General features: G+C 38.0%; 1 protein-coding gene across 1 annotated transcript in view; it reads right to left on the reverse strand.

Annotated features, from left to right (window-relative positions):
- Positions 1 to 26,115, reverse strand: part of NUP205 (nucleoporin 205kDa) — an 80,379-nt gene that overhangs the window by 34,568 nt on the left and 19,696 nt on the right. Inside the window, exons 9-23 of the mRNA XM_010831626.1 lie at positions 24,915 to 25,031; positions 24,569 to 24,706; positions 22,861 to 23,011; positions 21,158 to 21,363; positions 19,995 to 20,177; positions 15,438 to 15,488; positions 14,708 to 14,917; positions 11,014 to 11,113; positions 10,438 to 10,575; positions 9,135 to 9,324; positions 8,041 to 8,161; positions 5,756 to 5,837; positions 5,329 to 5,493; positions 4,872 to 4,996; positions 2,261 to 2,375 (exon numbers count right to left, since the gene is read on the reverse strand). Coding sequence (XP_010829928.1) covers positions 2,261 to 2,375; positions 4,872 to 4,996; positions 5,329 to 5,493; positions 5,756 to 5,837; positions 8,041 to 8,161; positions 9,135 to 9,324; positions 10,438 to 10,575; positions 11,014 to 11,113; positions 14,708 to 14,917; positions 15,438 to 15,488; positions 19,995 to 20,177; positions 21,158 to 21,363; positions 22,861 to 23,011; positions 24,569 to 24,706; positions 24,915 to 25,031 — 2,092 coding nt within the window. The remainder of the gene's footprint in view (positions 1 to 2,260; positions 2,376 to 4,871; positions 4,997 to 5,328; positions 5,494 to 5,755; positions 5,838 to 8,040; positions 8,162 to 9,134; positions 9,325 to 10,437; positions 10,576 to 11,013; positions 11,114 to 14,707; positions 14,918 to 15,437; positions 15,489 to 19,994; positions 20,178 to 21,157; positions 21,364 to 22,860; positions 23,012 to 24,568; positions 24,707 to 24,914; positions 25,032 to 26,115) is intronic.

The following is a 26,115-nucleotide window of genomic DNA, read 5'->3' on the forward strand; positions in this document are numbered from 1 at the left end:
CAAAAGCATCAATTCTTCGGCACTCAGCTTTCTTTATAGTCCAACTCTCACATCCATACATGACCACTGGAAAAACCATAGCTTTGACTAGACGGACCTTTGTTGGCAAAGCAATGTCTCTGCTTTTTAATATGCTGTCCAGGTTGGTCATAACTTTTCTTCCAAGGAGTAAAAGCCTTTTAATTTCATGGCTGCAGTCACCATCTGCAGTGATTGTGGAGCCCAAAAAAATAAAGTCACCCACTGTTTCCACATCTATTTGCCATGAAGTGATGGGACCGGATGCCATTATCTTAGTTTTCTGAATGTTGAGTCTTAAGCCAACTCTCCTCTTTCACTTTCATCAAGAGGCTCCTTAGTTGTTCTTTGCTTTCTGCCATAAAGGTGGTGTCATCTGCATATCTGAGGTTACCGATATTTCTCCCAGCAATCTTGATTCCAGCTTGTGCTTCATCCAGCCCGGCATTCCACATGATTACTCTGCATATAAGTTAAATAAGCAGGGTGACAGTATACAGCCTTGATGTACTCCTTTCCCGATTTGGAACTAGTCTGTTGTTCCATGTCCAGTTCTAACTGTTGCTTCCTGACCTGTATATAGGTTTCTCAGGAGGCAGGTCAGAAAGTCTGGTATTCCCATATCTTTCAGAATTTTCCACAGTTTTTTGTACTCCACACAGTCAAAGGCTTTGGCATAGTCAATAAAGCAGCAGCAGGTGTTTTTCTGGAACTCTCTTGCTTTTTCCAAGATCCAATCGAAATTTGATCTCTGGTTCTTCTGCCTTTTCTAAAACCAGCTTGAACATCTGGGAGTTCATGGTTCACATATTGCTGAAGCCTGGCTTGGAGAGTTTTGAGCATTATTTTACTAGCATGTGAGATGAGTGCAATTGTGTGGTAGTTTGAGCATTCTTTGGCATTGCCTTTCTTTGGGATTGGAATGAAAACTGACCTTTTCCAGTCCTGTGGCCACTGCCGAGTTTTCCAAATTTGCTAGCATATTGAGTGCAGCACTTTCATAGCATCATCTTTTAGGATTTGAAATAGCTCAACTGGAATTCCATCACCTCCACTAGCTTTGTTCATAGTGATGCTTCCTAAGGCCCACTTGACTTCGAATTTCAGGATCTGGCTCTAGGTGAATGATCACACCGTTATTATCTGGGTTGTGAAGATCTTTTTTGCATAATTCTTCTGTGTATTCTTGTTACCTCTTCTTAATATCTACTGCTTCTGTTAGGTCCATACCATTTCTGTCCTTTATTGAGCCCATCTTTGCATGAAGTGTTCCCTTGGTATCTCTAATTTTCTTGAAGAGATCTCTAGTCTTTCCCATTCTGTTGTTTTCCTCTATTTCTTTGCATTGATCACTGAGGAAGGCTTTCTTATCTCTCCTTGCTATTCTTTGGAACTCTGCATTCAAATGGGTATATCTTTCCTTTTCTCCTTTGCCTTTAGCTTATCTTCTTTTATCAGCTATTTGTGAGGCCTCCTCGGACAACCATTTTGCCTTTTTGCAGTTCTTTTTCTTGGGGATGGTCTTGATCCCCTCTTCCTGTACAATGTCACGAACCTCAGTACATAGTTCTTCAGGCACTCTATCAGATCTAGTCCCTTAAATCGATTTCTTACTTCCACTGTATAATCGCAAGGGACTTGATTTAGGTCATATCTGAGTGGTCTAGTGGTTTTCTCTACTTTCTTCAAGTTAAGTCTGAATTTGGCAATAAGGAGTTCATGATCTGAGCCACAGTCAGCTCCCGGCCTTGTTCTTGCTTAGTATATAGAGCTTCTCCACCTTTGGCTGCAAAGAATATAACTGATCTGATTTCGGTGTTGACCATCTGCTGATGTCCATGTGTAGTCTTCTCTTGTGTTGTTGGAAGAGGGTGTTGACCAGTGTGTCCTCTTGGCAAAACTCTATTAGCCTTTGCCCTGCTTCGTTCTGTACTCCAAATTTGCCTGTTACTTCAGGTATTTCTTGACTTCCTACTTTTGCATTCCAGTCCCCTATAATGAAAAGGACATCTTTTTTGGGTGTTAGTTCTAGAAGGTCTTGTAGGTCTTCTTAGAACTGTTCAACTTCAGCTTCTTCAGCATTACTGGCCAGGGCATAGATTTGGATTAACTTCTTTAGCATTACTGGTTTAGGCATGGACTTGGACTTGTCTAAATGCTACTCCAAAATGTTATAAAATTAAAATCACTCAACACAGACTTTACACATTTGTTTTAATAGTAAGGGAGAAAAATGTCCTACCTTTGTTAGAAAATGGCAAATGCTGCAATTGAGAAAATAAGAAGTCCTGGCTGGTTCTCAAGTACCTCATAGTAGGACCAGACGTATCAGAGCATGCACATAACTGGTAAATCACCTACAGAATTACAGTAACATAAGAAAATCCCCAAATCAGCTTTTTATATTACGGATTTTAATAAAAAGGTTGAACTTAAATCTACTAAGTGGAAACTAAGAACCATAAACAACTAAAGCAAAAAGGATAAACACATGTATATATAAAACAAAAACAGAGTAACAAGCAGTTCTTAGCACACTAACTCAAAATATACTGAAATACAACTGGAGAATGCTAACAACATTCTTAGAGGACTAATCTTAAAATCACCCTAAATATATTAACATATGTACATGTAGTTAAATAGTAAGTTTTAGTATTTTAACTATTATTAGCAGCAAATTACTCGGAAGTAACTTCTAAAAACCAAGGTTATGTATTAATTAGTTGATATAATTGTTGGGATCTAAGAATCCCTTGTGGGAATTTAATCCTATGTATCCCCAAAGAGCAATGGTTCAGTATTCACCAATTCAGTGTTCTCTGTGACTTTATAAAATTAGTAACAACTGAATGTAAATTCAATACAGATCTAGAAACACAGTCTTAAGAAAAATACAAAACAACAAAGCATAACTAAAGACATTGAGTAAAGCAGAGCAAAAAAACTGGCAACAACCTAAGTGTAATTTATATTGTAGCACATAGAAAGTTTCTCCCCTCCCTCGGTGGGAGGGAAGGACACAAAATTGTAAATATATATTTAATATATACAAGGAAAAGACAGGAAGGGAACACAAGGTAAAGCTTAAATACTTGCAGACATATGCTTGTCTTTCAAACAGCCTTGATATTATATTGTTTTTGACACTATAAATACTGAACTTCTCAAAACAAAAGTTATTCATATTAGATGTTAAGTTAAGAAGATACAAGAACAGATGCTCCAAGATATGGGGGAGGTAATACTGCTCGAGGGAGAATGACAAAGAAAGTGAATTCCAAAAGCATGACAAACCACTCTACAGGGGTTTGCCTGACACCCTTCCTAGTTTCCAAGACCAAGTAGGAAAACTCTCCACTGGTCAAGAGAAGACAGCAAAGACACAAGGCTCAGTGTCTGCTCTTCACTCAGACGGCCTTGTGCTGCTGGATGATAAGTGTGTCAGTAAGGCCCAGAGTGTTTCCCTTTCACATAATTACATTTATTCTTAAACAAGCTCTTCTTAGAGCTTTAATTTTTTTCTGAAACACAGTGAAGTATAAACCTAGAGGTAAAGGATGCCTCTTTGGTTAACAACAGAGCAGTGCTTCTTGTTAAAAATGCAGATTCTGACCCAGAAGGGCTAGAGTGGGGCCTGAAATTCTGCACTAACAAGCTCCCAGGAGGTGATGCTGCTGATGCTGTTCCACATTTTGAGTCACAGAACATATGTATTAAACTGGCAATCTGTTGGTTTAGACGTGATTTGTTTGGCTGGTACAGCGTTTAGGAAAGTAGAGGATCTGACAAGCCAGGGTCTGCATTCCAACAGGGAAAAGATGAGCAGGGGCTGAGGAGCAGGGTAGACGGTCTCCAGTCTGCTGGATTCTCCTCTCCCCCGGCCCCTCTCCCCACCTATTTGTCTTAAATCTGGTTTTAGTCACTTCTTACACCTGCCTAACTCCTTTAACCCAGATGATTAACCTTATCAATTGCTTCTACCTAAGTACATCAAAATCAGTAACACTGTGCTAAAATACACATCAAGTTTGTTCCCTCATTAAGGGATTCACAGGAAGACTGAGCTGTAGTACTGAGAAGTGAAGTTTGGAGAGCCAGAGGATAGAAGACAGTAAAGAATAACAAAAAGGAAAATACAAGAATAACAAAAATCTCCAGGTTACTAGAAGTTAATGACACATTTCTTACCATGAAAATGAGAATCAGGGTGTCACTTAAAATGAGAAATTAGTTGTATCTTATAAAGCCTAGTTCTTAAAATACTTATAATGTGAAGAAAACAAGAAATAAAAGAATAAAACACAAGTAAAACAAACAGTTCTCAATAAAGTTTAACTTACATTAATTTGACTATCTATCTACCACCTTACATACAGCTATATGTATAATGCTCATGGTTCTTAAAAAGTACATTCACTTACATTCTTGCCTTCTCATTGAAGTCTCACAATAGCCCATTTCACAAATTTAAAAACTAAGAGAAGTTTCATCGCAGACCCAAGGTGACTTAGCTAGTTAAGGGGCAGAGACAGGAACCAGAGGTTTCTGACCCTAATCCACTTACTCTCTCCACCAAAAACAAACAACTTGAAACACAGCATCCTTGGAAAATTTCTGTATCAACTGGTCTAAATCCATCCCTTATTTTTCAAGAGATCAACATACAGGATCTTGTAGATCTATAAGATCTTGAGTTTGTGCTTTATGGATTTTACCCATAAATGAAAGACTGGTCAAATCACTAGATGAACTCATTTCAACTCAGTCCTACTGTGGTACTTGCATATCTGTGATGGATTCGAGCATAAGCTTCTGCTCATAGGTGCTACAAAGTCCAGCCCTCTGTATACCTGGTAACACAGCTCAGCGAGTTGAGGGGATTCCTTCACGGCCAGTGGGCCTGTTCTCCCTTCAGTTCCCTTCTCCAAGATGTTCAAGATGGCGTGAAGGCAGGTCCGAGGGCAACCTAACACTCCTGCATGAAACCAAAAGAAAATTCAGCTTCTCTTTTCAAATTTTGGCATTAAAAACCTTGGAATACATTTATAAAACTTAAAGTTTTGTACACATACACTCTACTGTAAATATCGTTTCAAATACTGATACAGAAAATTTATTAAATACTAATTTTCCAAGGCTTAATTTATCTAGACTTCATCTAAATCCCCAAAAAATCAACCTGTCACATAATTTTTCATACATTATTTCTTTCAGTGAATTATCCCACGAGCTCAGAATTCAATACATAACCGTTTAGCAACAAATATGAAAAAAAAAAATAAATGGCTATGTGTCTTGTGGCGATACCTGGGTCTTGCAGGTTTGTGGTACTGACAGGTTTCTTTAATTCAAAGCCCAACAGGTAGAGAGCGAGATTGGGTGGATTGCGTTCCAGAGACGTAATGAGAAGATTCAAGATGTGGATTCTTGTTTCATGACGGATTCCAGCTAATTTCTTTTCAAGTTCTGAGCCTAGACGTGGAAATAACACAGCAATAAAAAGTTACCAAGGGTCAAACTGAAAAATATAAAACTTGTATCTCAAACCTCAGATGTTTTCTTTAGCTTTAGTTTACTTGATTAGCTATTACATTAAGTTCAGATTTAAGACGTTTCCCAAAAGTCTATTTACTGTTATGCTAGCAAATTCTCAAAATTACCTATGTCACCACTAGACATTCAACAGTTTTTTTATTTACATAAAATAAAAAATACACGTTAATCTAAGACATACCCTCTTCTAGACGTACAAATTCTTCTGTATCTTCACTATCCAAACACTCTACAAAACCAGCCATCAGCTTCTGACTTACACTCTGAAATCATATAAAGATTTTAAAATGACAAGTTATTAAAAGGTTCTAAGTATTAGAGAAACTATAATATGATATATAATTATAAATGCTTGGCTATAAAGACAAAAGGCAAATCTGCTCCAAGGAAAGTATTAGGTTTTAGCTACATTTTTAATTAATATAAAACTCAGTTCCTTAACTGAGTGCCATTTAGCTTGCTATAGAAATAAGTAAAGAGGACTTCACTGGTAGAGCAGTGGATAAGAATCTGTCTGCCAGTGCAGGGGACACAGGTTCGATTCCTGGCCCGGGAAGATCCCACATGCCATGGAGCAACTGAGCCTGTGTGCCACAGCTACTGAACCCACGCTCGAAGGCCCATGAGTGGCAACTACCAGAGCCTGCACACCACAACTCCTGAGCCCACGTGCTGCAACCACTGAAGCCTGTGCACCCAGAGCTAGCGCTCAAGAGAAGCCAACGCAATGGAAGCCTGTGCATCACAACGAAGAGCAGCCCCTCCTCTCCACAACTAGAGAAAGCCACACAAAGCAGAACAACCCAGCAAAGCCAGAAGTAAATAAAGACAAGTAATTTAAGAAACAAAAACGTTTAAAGTTTATGGCTTTTAAAACTTGCTTCATTAATTTTCTTTCCCAAAGAATCAAACTAGTTTTTAAAAACAATAACATTAAATTGCTATTTCATAACCTCTTCATTATATACTCTATGCTATTGATCTTAACTAAAATATAAAATAAAATTCTCATTTTTTCTCTTTAGAAATGTATTACTTACACCAGTTTTATATTTTTGGGCTGAGAGATTAGATACTACTCTCTTTCCTTTAAGAACTCTATGTATGTGTGTGTGTGTGTGTGTGTACACACTAAGTCATGTCCAACTCTTTGCAACCTCATAGACTATAGCCCTCCAGGCTTCTCTGTCCATGGGATTCTCCCCAAGGACTGAACCCGTGTCTCCTGCTTGGCAGGCATATTCTTTACCACTGAGCTACGTGGGAAGCCCTTAAGAACTCTAGCAGGATACTAAAACTGGTAATAATTCAAACTCGAACACCAATGAACTGAAAATCTGCATCCAAAGTCTTCTAATTAATTATGTGGCTTCATGAACTTCATCCAAAAACCAGATTAGACATCTAAAATTTACTATAAATAGTGGTTCTCAACCTGGGTGGTACTGCCCCTCTAAAAGGCCCTTAGAATTATATGAGAGCATTTTGAGTCTTCAGGACCAGGGACTGCTACTCAAAGACAGTGGCAGGGGACCAGGGATGCTAAAAGTCCTGTATTTGAGAGACAGTTATGCTCAAAATGAAGATATGTCCCACCCAAAACGCCAAAAGAGTCCCTGTTTCAAAATACCAAAACCCAATAGTATTCGTCAGCTAGCTAGAGCAGTAATTTCCAGCATAAAATACACAAGGGGAGGAATGTCTATAAAAAGAAAGAAAAATAACAGATTCTCCAATTATAGCTATTCAGTGAATAGAAAGAGAACTAGACTAAAAGAGGAAAACATCTAAAACACTCTACAGTGTATCAAATGAAGTGACACAACTGTGGGTCACCAAAAAGCCACAGAGGCTTCCCTGGTAGCTCAGTGGTAATGAATCTGACTGCCAATGCAGGAGACACAGGTTCCACCCCTGTGGAGTGGGAGATCCCCTGGAGAAAGAAATGGCAACTCACTCCAGTATTCTTGCCTGGGAAATCCCATGTACAGAGGAGTCAGGCATGCTACAGTCCACAGGGTCACAAAGACTTGGACATGAGTTAGCAACTAACCAACGGCAAACAACAACAAAAAAAACACCACAAAAGCAGACAACTCACAGCAGTGAAATCAAAACTGCAGAGGCTCACTCAGCACAGAGGCAACTGAGGAAGAGTGAAACAAAGGATGCAAAAGACAGAAGGCGCACTTACAAACCTCACCCGCCCTTTAACGTGCTTGTGGAAGCACATTAAACGGTCTCCTTAGGCCATACAGTTACATACTATAATAAGTATACATATTAAGAGTATCCCTGGGAATGGTATTATCGTCAAACACAAATCATAGCCCAGTACATGGTAGGCTTTCATCCATCATATATAAATATACTTACTCTCAGAATTTTCCCACATACAAGAATAAGATGTATTCTGGATGTACCAAAAAAATAATAAGAAAAGCAATAACAAAATCAGTTAGTTACCTGGTCATGTGTGAAATCTCCAACCAATTTTATTTGAATATTGGAATTGCAAGAGATACAGCAGAGGATCTTGGCACTTTCAAAAGCCAATTCTGGATTAGTATTGCCATGATACAGGTATCTTTAAAACAAGAAAACATTTGAGGATCAATGTGATGAAATTTTTGCTTCTTACTATACTCAATACAGAACATTCGCAACCAGGGCTCTCCTACCCATACTGCACTTTTGGTAAGTTAGACAAAGGTTTCCCCTTCTATCAATAACTAGATGTAACCTGTTATGGGGGCTTCACCAGTGGCTCAGTGGTAAAGAATCTGCCTGCAATGCAGGAAACACAGAAGACTTGGGTTCAATCCCTGGGTTGGGAAGAACCCCTGGAGGAGGGCATGGCAACCCACTCCAGTATTCTTGCCTGGAAAATCCCATGGACAGAGAAGCCTCGCAGGCTACAGTTCAGAGTCGCAAGGGTCAGACAAAACTGAAGTGACTGAGCAACCTTGTTATGGGCTGAATGGTGTTTCCCCCAAATTCACATGTTGATAGCCAAACCCAGAATGATCTTATTTAGAAAGAGTCTTTGAAGATATAATTAACCAAGTAAAGATGAGACCATTAGGGAGAGCCCTAATTCAATGACTGATAGCCTTATAAAAAAGGGAAAAGTAGACACAGCCACACACACAAGGAGAATGCCATGATGTAAAGCTGAAGGCAGAGACTGGGATGATGTGTCCACCATTTACTGAACACTAAGCACTGCCAGCAAACGACGAGAGGCTCAAACACACACAATGAAAAGTTTGCTCCCCAGCCCTATATTCCCCAAACATCCAACTTCCCTACAGGAGACAGTATTAAGATTTCGTCATTTTATACTTTGAAATATTTAGGGCACAAAATAAATTAGAAAGAAGAAAAAGAAATTACAAGGTTCAGAGTCATTAAAATCAGAGTCGCAGAAGAAGACAATAATAAAATGAGACCAAAAAAATGCTTAAGTGATGCCTTACAGATCTGATCACATTTGGACATCAAAGTTAGAATGCCATCTGATTCACGTCGTCATTTCTCTACCTACACAAGGAACTCACCTGGCAATGTTCACAACATTATCTGCCTTCTTGGTTCTGGGATTGATTCCCTGCAATAGCTGTTCTAAAGGAGAGACGATCAGAGCCAGCTGACTCTCTCTCAGCAGATCCATGAAGAGGTTTTCCTTCTGCAGAGTAAGATTGAGAAGTGCAAGGCAATGCTGCACTGCTTTCTCCAGGTGCTTCTTTCCTACAGAGCAAAATCAAAGTTAGAGAGTTCTACACGAATCTCAGAAACTCAGAATCAATTCTCAGGAAAACAAGAAAAAGGGGAAGTTCCAGATTCAAAAAGTCCTCAAGTCTTCAAACCTTTAGCAGTTAACTTCACAGAACTGCTCACTCAGACAAGTCACTGTAACTGTTGTGACTCAGATTAGTTTAATGCAATGGCTTCTCAGTAATTTTTCCTGCATTCTTTCCCTAATTATTTAGAACAGAGTCCTCAGATGGGAGTGAGTCTGGCCCCAGAGGACATCTGGCAATATCTGGAGACTTTTGATTGTCACAGCAAGGGATGCAGTACAGGCCTCTAGTGGGTAGAGGTCTACAACACACAGGACAGCCTCCACACTAAAGAATTATTCTGCCAAAAATGCCAGTGGTGCTGAGGCTGAGAAGCTGATTTAGAATAATACATAACCACCGTGGAAAATGTGGAAAACAAAGAGGCAGAAAATATGAACAAGGGCTACATAGAGTGCCACCATTCACACTTAAAACTCATGGGCTCTGGAGTCAAATTACCTAAGTTCAAATCATAGCCTTGACCCTGGAGAAAGATGAGAAACCCCTTCATGCATCGATTTCCTTATTCATTAAATGGAAATAATATCATCTACCACACAGGCCTTTCATACAGATTAAATATATTAATACATGTAATGAGCTTTTAAAATTGCCAAGTGCATAGTAAGCACTTAATAAATAATAATAACTTATAGTAATAGTAAATGAAATTTATTGAACACTACATACCACACACTATAGTAAATGCTTTTACAAATACAATGGAGAAAACAAAACAAAAAGTACTTTAAATTTAGAGATGTTACAGTTGTAAGAGAGAACTATGATTACCTACCAAAGACCCTGCAATAGGACAGTTATAATGAGAGTCTCTGTATTTCAGTCTGCTTTCACTTTTAATTTACTTTCATGATATGACTCACTAAAACAACATGTAGATACAGAGGAAATCTTATGGTGAAAAGAAGTTCAGAGGTCATCTACTTCAAAGCTTCAATTTACACATGACAAAAACAGCAAAACTGTTTTCAAGCTATGGTGACATTCAGGCACATACCAGGGAAAGGAGCATAGGTATCAAGCTGTTTAACACCTTCCTCCAGTAAACTAAGGGCAAGCTCCAACATGGGTGACTCATTCAGAAGGTGATACATCAGACTAAATCCCGGCGGCTTATAGGCTATTATTTCTTCTCCTAAATAGAACATAACATAGTCCAAGAGATGGTGAATTAGTATTCTTGTCACACCCTTTTTATGAAACATGAGATTCGTAAATTAAATAATATCTAAACAAATGAAGCAAGCTTCAACTTAGAGACAGTGACCCAAACTATATACAATGGTTATTTCCACAAGGGCTGATCTGCACATAGTAGTTGGTTCACATGGTACACTGATACGTAACTCATTAATCTGTAGGCAATGTTCTTACTCTTTCATTCGGTGAAATTTTACTTTATTTTCTCTTGCTTAGAACAATCAAAATGACTAAAACAATGTAACAAAACACATAAAACTATAATTTAGTTTATAACCAGAAGTAATTTACATCTTATGCATAGTAACTTATAAATTATAAATAGGTTTATAAACAGCTGACACTTTGTTTGAAAGTGACAGAATCAAACTACCTTGTAGTTCCACAAACTGATCCACAAAATCTTCAAGTTGAGGTTCATAATCTCTGAGCAATTTATAAAACACCTCCAGAACAACCTCAGCAACTTCCCACTACAGAAAGACACAAATATTTCAGTAACAATAACAGTTCAAGGTGATAGACTGGGTAACTTTTTCATCCCTCTCACTTTCCTCCAGAAAATGTGTGAAGCCCCTTTTCTACTTTGTTGAAGCAATATAGAAAGCCCAATTCATTCTGCTTTGTTTTGCTAAAGGACAGTGGACTGGTTAGTTTTTCAAGGTAAAACAGGTATAAAAAAATTAGTAAAAGAAACATTTCTACAGCAGATATTTGAGCTTTGTTAACAAATCTAAAGCACCCAATATCTATCCATATAGGATTCCATTTATAAATTAAAATTTATAAATAAATTTAGTTCATAAATCTACCTCAATTTATAATGAAAAACCATCACGTTTGAACACTTCTCCAAAAGTGTCAAACATTCAGTTTCTCTAAGGATCTCAGCTGGACAGGATCTGAGAAAACATCTCATCAACTCTTATTCTGCAGGTGAAGTAAGGGAAGCTCAGAGCACTGAATGATTTCCCGAGACCAGAAAGCTTGGCAGCCAACATGCTGGAGGTCCAGCCCCGCACTTCTAATTCCCAGAGCAGTGTTCACAGCTCTAGCCAAAGTTAAGAATCACTGGTAGGCTTCCTCCAAATGACCTCATCTATACCTCTTTGTTTAAAATGTTTTTAAAAGCTATGTAACACTAAGGAAAAATATTTATGCCAAAGGGAAAATATACTGTACAGACATAACTGTACAGACAGTAAAATTAAACTGTTTAAAAATATCTACTACATAAAATTTTAATAAGGCTGAGTCTAGTAACTGTAGACAGTGGTTTTTAAAATTATTACTTTAGTCATTATTTCCACTGCATATAATTTTATCAAAGCAGATTTTTAAAGCTAGGACTATGACAATCTTAATTTTAAATTATTTTAATTACTCATTTTTCTCTATTTTCTAAGTTTTTCAAAATCATTTAAATAAAAAAATGTTTATCACCACATGATAATGGACTTTAGGATTACTAAATATATATGCTGCCTCAAACACTGTTTATATTTATTTATCTCAATCCAAAGCACTGTTTTTGTGACAAGCTAGTGTTCTAAAATACAACAACATAAATTAAACCTAAAAAAGACTTTCTAGTGAAATAAATTCAAAAAATTGAGGGAAATTTTCTTAGGGTAATATGTTAGGAAATCATTGGTAGCTGGAAGAGAAGCAGTGCTAGAAATATAAAAATGCATGGGTGAAAAATACTAAGCACAGAAAATGAGTGGCTTACTAAAGCTCTAAATCCTTAGGTCATACTGACCTTTTTAAGAAAAAGCAAGTAAGATATTTAAAAGAAATGCCAAGAAGTATCAGAACATTTTGTTGAAGAGACTGCAATTGTTAGCATCCATTATCCATCTTAAATGACTTTTATTAATAAGGCATGACTGCTACTAATGCTTTCATCCAATAAGGAAATACATGTTAATGTTGCCTTTAGTGGAGAAGGCAAAGGCACCCCACTCCAGTACTCTTGCCTGGCGGATCCCATGGACGGAGGAGCCTGATGGGCTGCAGTCCATGGGGTCACTAAGAGTCGGACACGACTGAGCGACTTCACTTTCACTTTTCACTTTCATGCACTGGAGAAGGAAATGGCAACCCACTCCAGTATTCTTGCCTGGAGAATCCCAGGGACGGGGGAGCCTGGTGGGCTGCCGTCTATGGGGTCGCACAGAGTCGGACTGAAGCGACTTAGCAGCAGCAGCAGCAGCAGCAGGCCTTTAGTAAAACATATACCCCTGTTGGTATTGATTTTTAGCCACATGAGAAGCAAAACTTATAAAGCAACTGACAAAAAATAAACTTCAGCTATCTGGGACTAAATATTAGAAACTAACTATGTCCAATAATATGGCAATGAAAAATAAGCTATACGAGATACAAGTAATGATTATGCAGTCATTAAAAAGACTCTTCTCAAAGAATCTTTAATAGCATGAAAAAAATCCTCAAATACTATGTTTAGTGGCCAAAAAGGGATATAAGCTAATATCACTAAATGTTTCAATTTAAGTAGATATGCAAAGGAAAAAGAATAAAAGCAGTTATCCCTTTCTTTGGTAACAAGGTTATGGGTGATGTAATTTCTTCACATATTTTTCTGTATTTTCCTAATTTCCCAAAGTAGCATGAACTAAATTATTTTATAATCATTAATACAACAAATAAACCCAACAGGTTCAAAAACGGCAAACTATAAAAATAAACTAGAAATGTCCCTGTAAGGTATTCTGTCCGCGAGGGTATTCTGTGAACCAATAAACAGTATTATAGACGAAAGTGAATTACGTCAGAACCTGAAAGGGTCTCTTACACAGCTTAGTGGTTATGAGCTTAGATCTGGAATCGGAGTCCTAGGTTCAAATCCTGGTCCTGGACCTTAGGCAAGTTCCTTAACCTTGCTAAGCCTCCATCTGTAAAATGGGAATATTAATAGTACCTGCCTCTCAATACTATTATAATTACATAAGATGATATATACAAAAGCTCAGTTGTGAGTGTACTACGAGACCAAATATGAGCATAAATGTCAGTGTTCCCTCGGCCTCTCTCCAAGGCTTATATATCTAATGAACCACAGTGTGCCTTCCCACTAAGCCAAGACTCCACAACCCAGAAGGGCTACTTACTAACCAATATTAATTGATGTGCAAGTTAAAACTTATTTCAATCCTTAACCTAAATCATCCCAATAAAGGATAGTGTATTTCCAACTGCCAAAGGTATATCATTTTTGGTTCAATTTTGGTCAAAATTTGTTCAATTACGGATTTAATGACTATGACTTCATATCAATTAAATGGTGGTGATGGTTGGTGATTCAGTAGTTAAGTCATGTCCTACTCTTGCGACCCCATGGACTGTAGACCACCAGGCTCCTCGGTCCCTGGGATTCTCCAGGCAAGAATACTGGAGTGGGTTGCCATTTCCTTCTCCAGGAGATCTTCCCAACCCAAGAACCAAATGTGGGTCTCCTGCACTGCGGGCAGATTCTTTACCAACTGAGCTATGAGGGATGCACACATTTTTTTTTTTTTTTTTGGTATAACCAGACTCAAATCTGAAAATTACATGAGCAAACTGGGAAAAAGTTGAGAGAAAAACTAAGAACAGAAATTTAGAAAACAAGGACTTCTGAAGATAAACTAAAGAAATCAAACTTACGTGGCAAGGGTACTTATCCTGCTTTGAGCACGAGATGTGTTCTTGAAAATGCATAATAACCCTCATTTCTTAAATTGTACTGTATTTTATAAAGCAAATAGTAACAATCTCCCCTCTTTGAGACCATGATCAAAGCATCATCATACAAAAAGCCAGCAGTGTGCTTCTCTGTTATAAATCAATTAAATTACTGATCACTAAAGAGTCAGTGCTTTGGTTTTAATGCTTGAATGTATTTTTTAATACATTTAAACCAATCAGACAATGGATATGTCAGTGTAAGACTATAAATTTTACTTTCAAAAGCTAAAATGAATTTACAGCATCTCATACCTCTAATAAAAGAAAAAGCAGCAATAAAATAAATAAGGAGACAAAAGTTTTTCTCTGAACATAACCTTTTCAGCTGCTCTCCGGTAAGCCCTTGTACGGAATCGGAGAAACACAGAATCTCGCAGGAACTGCAAATAAGGGTCAAAACCAGGGGGCCGCAGTCCAGCACCCAGATTAGAAGGAAAGGAGCTCTCCACCAGGATACTAATTAGCTGGCAAAAGGCGCGAGTTAAAGGGTATTCTTCACACCGGGATTCTATTTCATTTAGTTCCACCTTCCAAAGAAAAATAAAGGAAATTCAGTAACATAAAACCACTAGCTTTAAAGTGCAAAGCATTTTTCAGACTTTAACTCATTACTACTGGTATACTATCACACTCAAAGACCCACAAAGACATTACCATTTTTCTATTTAGAGGTAAAGATACAAAAGTTAAAAACAGATATCAAATGTTTCTTTTAAAAAAAGAGGAAGGGGGCATAGAGAGAAAAAAGGAAACTTAAACCAGTAAATTCACACTTCACAGCTGACCCAAGTAGCCAAATTAAACTGAGTTCAAACCAAACTTTCAGTCTTGATGGCTGCCACTAACATACTTTTCCAGCTCTGAAACCAAAAGTGTTTTGATCTCTTTCATAAAGTTTCATCTACATTTCAACACAGAAAATCCTCAAATGAAAACACATCAAATTTGAAAACTACAGAAACTTAATACGGTAAGAATATATTTTTCTTAGTCTTTTAATCATGTGAATGCATGACTATAGAATTTAAACTAAAAGGAAACTTTTACCTCAATACCAATAGCTTGCCTCTGGCTTGGAACCCGAACGGTCTGCAGTATCTTAAAATAATAAGAATGTGCTGTTAGCAGCATTCCTCATTGATCAGTGAAAATCAGTGGCTTTCAATAATATAATAGTCACATACATCACCCACCACATCTGTACGTCTTAGTGTCGATCAGAAATGACAACCGAGAAGTCTCCAGTGAACTTTCATGAGCAACTGTGTCCACATTCAGGGAGAACTTCCAATTACTTGGGCTTCAGAAAACTGGTAATTTCTTAAGTGCACACAAGATGTATTTTCAACAAATTTATTCTCAGATATTTTAGGCATAAACCTTAAAAGGATTTATGGGATGAAATCTCACCAATGTTCAAGACACTAGTCTTTTTCACAACCAGCCCTACTGTTGGCACCAAAAAACCAAGAAGTAAATTTGTTAAGAACAGGTCTCTTATGTGAACAGAAGTTTTGGGTTAAGAAGTTCTGTCCTGACCTTGCTGGAGGCATAAATAGTCTGGTATATAATAATTATACTCAATGTCAATACTTTATTTTTTGCAAATTCCACTATTAGGTGTAATCCTCTTTAAGGAAAAAAAAAAAGCCTTATCTAAGACAGAAATGTCTAAACCCAATCACACATATCTCAGGAATAAAGAAGCACTAAGCACTCAGGACTGACAGAATGTGGTCCACTGGAGAAGGGAATGGCAAACCACTTGAGAACCCCATGGACAGTATGAAAGGGCAAAAAGATAGGACACTGAAAGATGAACTCTCCAGGTCAGCAGGTGCCCAATAAGCTACAAGACATCAGTGGAGAAATAACTCCAGAAAGAATGAAGAGACGGAGCCAAAGCAAAAACACCACCCAGTTGTGGATGTGACTTGTGATGGAAGCAAGATCCGATGATGTAAAGGGCAATACTGCATAGGAACCTGGAATGTTAGGTCCATGAATCAAGGTCAAACAGGAGATGGCAAGAGTGAACATTGACACTTTAGGAATCAGTGAACTAAAATGGACTGGAATGGGTGAATTTAACTCAGATGACCATTATATCTACTGCTGTGGGCAAGAATCCCTTAGGAAAAATGGAGTAGCCATCACAGTCAACAAACAAGTTCAAAATGCAGTCCTTGGATGCAATCTCAAAAACGACAGAATGATCTCTGTTTCTTTCTAAGGCAAACCATTCACTATCACAGTAATCCATGTCTATGCCCTGACCAGTAATGCTGAAGAACATGAAGTTCAAGAGTTCTATGAAGACCTGCAAGATTTTCTAGAACTAACACCCAAAAAAGATGTCGTTTTAATTACAGGAGACTGGAATGCAAAAGTAGGAAGTCAAGAAACACCTGCAGTAACAGGCAAATTTGGTCTTGGAGTACAGAATGAAGCAGGGCAAAGGCTAATAGTTTTGCCAGGAGAACGCACTGGTCATAGAAAACACCCTCTTCCAACAACACAAGAGAAGACTCTACACATGGACATCACCAGATGGTCAACACCTAAATCAGACTGATTATACTCTTCTCAGCCAGAGATGGAGAAGCTCTATAGAGTGAGCAAAAATAAGACTGGGAGCTGACTGTGGCTCAGATTATGAACTCCTTATTGCCAAATTCAGACTGAAACTGAAGAAAGTAGGGAAAACCACTAGACCATTCAGGTATGACCTAAATCAAATCCCTTGCAATTATACAGTGGAAGTGAGAAGCAGATTTAAGGGACTAGATCTGATAGACAGAGTGCCTGAAGAACTATGGATGAAGGTTCATGACACTGTACAGGAGGAGGGGATCAAGACCATCCCCAAGAAAAAGAAATGCAAAAAACCAAAATGGCTGTCGGAGGAGGCCTTATAAATAGCTGTGAAAAGAAGCGAAAAGCAAAGGAGAAAAGGAAAGATATACCCATTTGAATGCAGAGTTCCAAAGAATAGCAAGGAGAGATAAGAAAGCTTTCCTCAGTGATCAATGCAAAGAAATAGAGGAAAACAATAGAATGGGAAAGACTAGAGATGTCTTCAAGAAAATGAGAGATACCAAGGGAATATTTCATGCAAAGATGGGCTTAATAAAGGACAGAAATGGTATGGACCTAACAGAAGCAGAAGATACTAAGAAAGGTAACAAGAATACACAGAAGAACTATACAAAAAAGATCTTCACAACCCAGATAATCACAATGGTGTGATCACTCACCTAGAGCCAGACATCCTGGAATGTGAAGTTAAGTGGGCCTTAGGAAGTATCACTACGAACAAAGCTGGTGGAGGTGATGGAATTCCAATTGAGCTATTTCAAATCCTGAAAGATGATGCTGTGAAAGTGCTGCACTCAATATGCCAGCAAATTTGGAAAACTCAGCAGTGACCACAGGACTGGAAAAGGTCAGTTTTCATTCCAATCCCAAAGAAAGGCAATGCCAAAGAATGCTCAAACTACTGCACAATAGCACTCATCTCACATGCTAGTAAAGTAATGCTCAAAATTCTCCAAGCCAGGCTTCAGCAATACATGAACCATGAACTTCTAGATGTTCAAGCTGGTTTTAGAAAAGGCAAAGGAACCAGAGATCAAATTGCCAACATCAACTGGATCATCAAAAAATAGAGAGTTCCAGAAAAACATCTATTTCTGCTTTATTGACTATGCCAAAGCCTTTGACTGTGTAGATCACAATCAACTATGGAAAATTGTGAAAGATATGGGAATACCAGACCACCTGACCTGTCTCTTGAGAAACCTATATGCAGGTCAGGAAGCAACAGTTAGAACTGGACATGGAAAAACAGACTGGTTCCAAATCGGGAAAGGAGTACGTCAAGGCTGTAGATTGTCACCCTGCTTATTTAACTTATATGCAGAGTACATCATGAGAAACGCTGGGTGGATGAAGCACAAGCTGGAATCAAGATTGCCGGGAGAAATATCAATAACATCAGATATGCAGATGACACCACCCTTATGGCAGAAAGTGAAGAACTAAAGAGCCTCTTGATGAACGTCAAAAAGGAGAGTGAAAAAGCTGGCTTAAAACTCAACATTCAGAACACTAAGATCATGGCCTCTGGTCCCATCACTTCATGGCAAACAGATGGGGGAACAGTGGAAAGAGTGACAGACTTTATTTTGGGGGGCTCCAAAATCACTTCAGATGGTGACTGCAGCCATGAAGTTAAAAAATGCTTACTCCTTGGAAGGAAGTTATGACCAACCTAGACAGGATATTCAAAAGCAGAGACATTACTTTGCCAACAAAGGTCCATCTAGTCAAGGCTATGGTTTTTCCAGTGGTCATGTATGGATGTGAGAGTTGGACTATAAAGAAAGCTGAGCTCCAACGAATTGATGCCTTTGAACTGTGGTGTTGAAGACTCTTAAGAGTCCCTTGGTTTAAAAAAAAAAAAAGAGTCCCTTGGATTGCAAGGAGATCCAACCAGTCCATCCTAAAGGAAATTATTCCTGAATATTCATTGGAAGGACTGATGTTGAAGCTGAAACTCCAATACAGTGGCCACCTGATGCAAAGAAGTGACTCATTGGAAAAGCCCTTGATGCTGGGAAAGATTGAAGCCAGGAAGAGAAGGGGACAACAGAGGATGAGATGGCTGGATGGCATCACCGACTCAATGGACATGAGTTTGGGTAAACTCCGGGAGTTGGTGATGGACAGGGAGGCCTGGCGTGCTGCAGTCCATGGGGTCACAAAGAGTCGGACACGACTGAGCGACTGAACTGAACCGAAGCACTGAGGACAATAATAAGTGCTGACACGCTCTGAATGAAAACAATGAAGTATCAATACTGAAAGAAAAGTGGCCCAGCGTCTCCCCACACATATCAACTTTCTTCATTTTTATAAAGTATCATTAACACCTTCAAGACACATATGTTAGAAATCAACTAGAATGCTGCTTCAAAACAGTAGCTTCTACCAATGTGTCTGAATCACAGTTTCCCTTATGTCATATTATTTTGAAGACAAATGCAAGTTCCACCTAACCATTTCTCTAGAAATATCTCTATAGAACACATTCTTATTTTCCTTTTTTACTCCATCATTTATAGAATAAGCCCATCTTGACATAAAAATTCCAATAGGGCTTATATCTAAAGAAATAAGAATTGATAAGACACTTTACTTGACTGTTATAAGACAGGAAGGGTCACAGAAGGAAGCAGTTAAAAAGAAAACTAGGCATCCCCCACATTTAATGAGTACAGATGACTTCTGAAGGCTTATTGCAGGCTGGTACCCAAAGACAGACTTGAGGAATTCTGTCCATTTATTAATCTTACACACACTGAATAACAAAGTCTTAAGAAAAAACCAATCTCTAGTAACCCAGTAAAGTTGTCAACTGATCCAAGAGAAAAATCCAAGCCTATTAGTTTCTGAAGTTACGCTTAGTACCAAAATCATAACTTGCCGTTCAGGAAGTTCACGGTGTACTTTAAGTTTCAAACAGATGCACTTGCTTGTACAATAGTATCAAAACTCACTTCCAAACTGCAGTAATGTAAATAAGAGAGCACACAGTACTACCTGAGTATACTCTAACGACTGCCAGAGAGAAGCAGCAATTTCAGGAGATTTTCCAAACGCTGCAAGTGTCTTCAGTAGTTCGGCCTTTAGTACAGGAGGGATACTGCACTGCAGGAGGCCCAGAATCACCACCACGGGCGTCCACTGAGGATGCTCACAGAGTGCCAAACGAGCATTTTCACTCTGTGAATTGAACACAAAAAGATCAAGACAGGCTTTGCATGTTTAAAAGCGAAGAAAAATGACCGGTAAAATCATCTAAATTGCTAACACTTACACTGAGTATTCACAGGCTCAATTAACACGTACTGAAACAGAGCAAATGCTTGAACTCTACCAGTAGATCAAATCAGATCACAAATTCAGTTAACATAAAAAAATGGAGAGAAAAATAGCTTTTACTGAATTACAGCTCTAAGACTAGAAAACAATATATACAAATGGAGATAAACCGTCTTCCAGGGTCACATAAATCTTACCTAGGCATTTTAAATCCTTTCTGGAACAATGTCATATATAAATGAGAAAAATGCCTTGTCCTTTTCTGAGGAAAAAAATAGAAATACACACACACACACACACATAGTACCAAGTATCACTCTAATTTAATTCAACAGTAAATAATTACAAACTTTATGTTTTGACTGAATAATGTTTAGCATTATTGGAAAAACCAATAAAGTTAGAAGACAGTCTTCCTGTTCTTCTGAGAGAATGTCAGCCAAAGGAACTTAGCTTTGCACTAGCGAATAACAGAAACAACCAGAAGAACAAATGGGACCTAATTAAACTTAAAAGCTTTTGCACAGCAAAGTAAACCACTAACAAAATGAAGACAGCCTATATACAGAATGGGAGAAAATATTTGTAAATGAAATGACCAGTAAGGGATTAATATCCTAAATATATAAATAGCTAAATACAAACAACACGATTAGGCTATTATTTTCATACACGCTTCTGGCAGTAAGCAGGGAATACCACACCCTTTAAAGGTGAAGAAACAAAGAACTTAGAAGAACAGAATGCCAAATATAAATGCTAAATTTATCGCTTATAAGCTTTAAGCACTATAAGAAAACTGGGGGGCTCCTTAAAATGCCACCGTGTTAGAATACAAATAAAATTATACTGTACTCACATGAGGCGGGTGGGTTACCTACCCAAGTAATGATGGTAGATGTCAGCTGCAGAAAAGCAATCAACCCATCTTGCTCCTTCTGGGTGATACCGCGTGAAGGGAGGTGACGGTACTGGACACTATCGGCACTCGGAAGATCCTTCCGGAGGTGCTCGTGGTAAAGCATCAAGGAGTGAAAGAAATGTTCCCAGGAAACAGGACTGCCACCTGCTCCCTGAATATTTTCAACTGTAAAGAAACACAGCACAGAATTTCCTTTCAAAACTGTCTAAGTACCTGCTTGGAAATGGAGGGAGAAAATAAACATAAAACAATACATTTTGTTTGCCTTTGTCCTAGATAGGTTGTGTGTTGAAAATCGGTTAGAAATCCTCTGTAAACTAAAACTCTGGATTAATTTTTCCTGGGACTAAGACATGGGTAGTGCCTATGCAAGTACAAAGGCAAATTACTTTGTTTGTCAGTTGCCCTGGCCTGCCCTGCGTGTATGCTCAGTCATGGCCAGTGCTTGGCAACCCCATGGACTGCAGCCCACCAGGCTCCTCTGTCCATGGGATTTCCCAGGCAAGAATACTACAGTGGATTGCCATTTCCTTCTCTAGGGGATCTTCCTGATCCAGGGATTGAACCCACATCTTCTGCATCTCTTGCACTGGGAGGCAGATTCTTTACTGCTGAGTCACCTAGGAAGCCCTGAATATCAGTTACCTACTTCTAACCCAGGACGTTTCTCCGTGTTGTCATGTAACTATTCAGGGCTGCTTTTCCCATGAGCAGTTCCCAAATGTTGAGCTTACATTAAATTCCCAAAGAGATAGATAACTACAATCTTGATTAGCAGATTACAGTACTCTATTACATACTAAGCACTGAGAATAAAAGCCTAGCAGACAAGACAAAGAAGCCTTAACAAAAGGGTCAAAACCCCAGTCTTGGAGTCAGGCAGATCTCAATTATGGCTTGCCTATGCCTTGTGACCTTAAACTACTTCACTTTGCTAACCTGTTTCCTCAAATGTAAAAATGAAAGTAATCTACCTCACAGATATTTAATAAATATTTGTTTCTCTTCCCTTTTGTACTATCTTTGGTGTAGTTGGTGGTTAGTCACTAAGTTGTGTCGGACTTTTGCGATCCCGAGGGCTGGAGCCCATCAGGCTCCTCGGTCCCTGGGATTCTCCAGGCAAGAATACTGGAGTGGGTTGCCATTTCCTTCTCCAGGAGATCTCCCCAACCCAAGAATCGAACCCAGGTCCCCTGCACTGCAGGCAGATTCTTTACCAACTTAGCTATGAGGGATGCACACATTTTTTTTTTTGGTATAACCAGACTCAAATCTGAAAATTAAATGACCAAACTGGGAAAAAGTTGAGAGAAAAACTAAGAACAGGAATTTAGAAAACAAGGACTTCTGAAGATAAACTAAAGAAATCAAACTTACGTGGCAAGGGTACATATCCTGCTTTGAGCACCAGATGTGTTCTTGAAAATGCATATTAACCCTCATTTCTTAAACTGTACTGTATTTTATAAACAAATGGTAACACTCTCCCCTCTTTGAGACCATAATCAAAGCATCATCATACAAAAAGCCAGCAGTGTGCTTCTCTGTTATAAATATAATGTATACGCCCAGTAGAACCCAGCACAAATAACCAAATGCTTTAACAGGTAGAAGGATACTGAATGTCATGACAAACTTAGAAAACATCTAGATTTTTCTTACCATGACTGCTCCCATTGACTTTGAGCAGGCTGAAACAGTAGTGGGCACACTGGGGCCCATTGGCCAATCCCTGCAGCATCTTCAAGTAAGGAATATAAATAGTTGGAGGCAACAGGTCACCCATTTGCCTAACAAACTTTGACAAGACAACCTGAAATACGGAAAAGCCGACAGTTTACATAAAGCATAGCTTAACTTTAAGCCAACATGGAGTAGCCAATAAAGACTACATATGAACCAAAACTAAGTACTCTCATTTACCTTTCCCCAAGACAAAATAATCTGGAATTCTATCATGAAAAACTGCATTTCCAAGGTTATCATTAGTAATTTAATGCAACTACAGAATATCTTTGTGAACCCAACGTACATCTAAATGCCACAAACACAAACTACTGCTCATATTCTAAATATGTAAAACAATTGAAGAATTTACTCATCTAAAATTAACCAGCAAATTCAAAGATACACTTAGAACCCAGAGTTCCTAAACCCCACTAAAACTTAGTACGAAGATCTAGGATCCTGGAAGAATTTTTGATAGTAACCTAAACATACTGTTTTATCTTCTTGCCGATACATGTTTCTATACTGTTCTTTAAGTTCACTTCTTAGGTTTCTCTTTTCTCCTGCTTAAGCCATAAATCTATTATCAACAACTAAATATATTACTTAGACTAATTAGTTGGAACCCAAACCAAAAATGTTACACATCTCTGGAAATTTTTTTTAAATCTGTTGTGTTTAACAATGATCTTATGATCATATAGAAAAATATCCTTATTTTCAAGAGATATTAACAACCAATGAGAGGTGAAAAAGTCATGCTGCCTATAATTTACTTTAAAATAACCCAGCAAAAAAAAAAAAAGCAGTAGAAATAACAAGAGCAGAAGTAAACACAGCAAGATGTTAACAGCTATTAAATTAAGATACTGGGTGTTCACTATAATTATTCTCCCATATGTTTGAAAATCTTCATAATGGAAATTATTTTAATCTCTAAAGAATTTTAATAAATCCTTCCCTGAAATATATTTTTTAAGTGAGGAAAAAAGTGAAACAATAAACGTAAGAAATACAGTTTAAAAAAGGGGGTCTTGACCTTTGCCTCTTAGCACAAATGAAAATTATAGTCATGGCATGAAACCATTTAAAATAGAAAATCCCAAAAAGATGAAGACAGATATGGTAATCCCTCTGATTTGCTAATGCATAACATATTTTAAAAGTTAATACAGGATAGAAAATGAACTTTTTCCTACACTATCTACTGACTCATAGGCATTTTGGCATTAATTATAACTTCTGAGCCTTTTTCCTTCAGTATTTGTACCTCTCCTATCTTACCCAACTTGCTAAGAAAGATGGATATTCATTGTTATGTCTACAGAGAACAGAATAAGCTAATAAATATTAATTTTAATTAGTCACTTATTTAGTCATACACTTATTTAGTGACTCACAATGAAACTAGACACTTTTCTACAACTAATGATTCAATACATAGCTAGCATCTAATAAAAGGCTGACTGTATAAACTTTGAAATGATCAGATCAATTTGAGAGTTTCCATTTCCTTAAATAAGTATAAACGCCTAAAGGTTACAAGTGTTCATTTTGCATGAACAGCAATAACATGAGGAAAATACCACTCTTCATGTTTTAATGATTTCCAAGGTAAAAAGTAGGAAAACCAAGAGCTCACCTGGCGTTGAGGGGGTCGCTGGTGAGCCACTCCAAGATAAGAACCCAGGATAGTGGAAGTCTGAAGAGGCTCTGACGGACACCAGTATTCCAGGGCAAGTTCCAAGTTGAAAGGATTCTTTTTATACAGCTCACCGATCTGCAAAGTGTAAACAAAAACTGTGTGAAAATGTCTGTAACTCAAAAACTACTTTTAAATAAAAAGTTACATTTTATTGAATTCACCTGCATGTTTAAGATATTAAGCCTGAACCTTTCCAAAGTTAGGGAAAAAAGATCTGAAATTTTCCAAAGTTAGGGGAAAAGTAACAGAGAGAGGGAGATGATGATCTAATATAACAACTTACCAAGAGCATTAAGTGTTCCAGATCCCTTCTAAGCGAAATGGGGGGATCGTTCCCCATCTGCATACTCATGTGAATCATTCGAGCATCTTCATCTGCCCGATTCCTCAACTGCTTCACCTATGAAGTTTATTACAGGCAGTTCATATGTAAATTTATTACATGAGTTAATAATAATGAAACAGAAAATCAGGCAACTAAGTTATTACATAAAAGAAAAATATTGTTTAAATATCAACTCCACTTTAGTCGTGGAAATGAATATACCAGGAATTTTATTACAATATTATATTATCTATGATTTCTAAGATCTTAAAACTCAGTGCAATTCCCACTATAGATAATTTTAACTAGTGTTTCTCAATTACTGACATTTTGGGCAGGGCACTTCTTCACTGGGTTGAATGATTCTGAACATTTAGCATTCCTAGTACTACTTAGCAGAGAAGGCAATGGCACCCCACTCCAGTACTTATGCCTGGAAAATCCCATGGACGGAGGAGCCTGGGAGGCTGCAGTCCATGGGGTGGCTAAGAGTCGGACACAACTGAGTGACTTCACTTTCACTCTTCAATTTCATGCATTGGAGAAGGAAATGGCAACCCACTCCAGTGTTCTTGCCTGGAGAATCCCAGGGACGGGGAAGCCTGGAGGGCTGCTGTCTGTGGGGTGGCACAGAGTCAGACACGACTGAAGCGACTTAGCAGCAGCAGCAGCAGTAGTACTACTTAGTGACTACCAATATTGACTACAGTCAATATTAGTCTAGACTAACAATTAGGAAAAAGTTAAAGCCTTAACCTTTTCTAAAGCTTTATTTCCACAAATATAAAATGAAAACATTTCTTTCTACTCAAAATTTTCAGCATGTCAGTCTATCATGTCCTTCAAGGCTGATGAGGTCTGAAGTTATCTGTTAAATTCTCCTTGACTATTCTAGTCGAAGTGAGCTATCCTTAGCCTAAAAGCCACAGCAATTTACTGTCTATACCTTCGTTTACTTCCTATTACTATCTATATTTTTCTGTGTGTATTTTTCTGTATGTATCTTATTTCTCCAACTAGACTATATATACATTCTTTGCTGGCAGGGAATGAGTCTCCTACTTATTTGTCTTCTTTACAATTCCCAGCATAGTTACCTGGAACACAGGAGGAATTCAATGAACACTTGATTTATTATAGGATGAGTAAGCACTTAACT

Source organism: Bison bison, unplaced genomic scaffold, assembly GCF_000754665.1.
Source record: "Bison bison bison isolate TAMUID 2011002044 unplaced genomic scaffold, Bison_UMD1.0 scf7180017864530, whole genome shotgun sequence".
NCBI classification, from domain to species: Eukaryota; Metazoa; Chordata; class Mammalia; order Artiodactyla; family Bovidae; genus Bison; species Bison bison.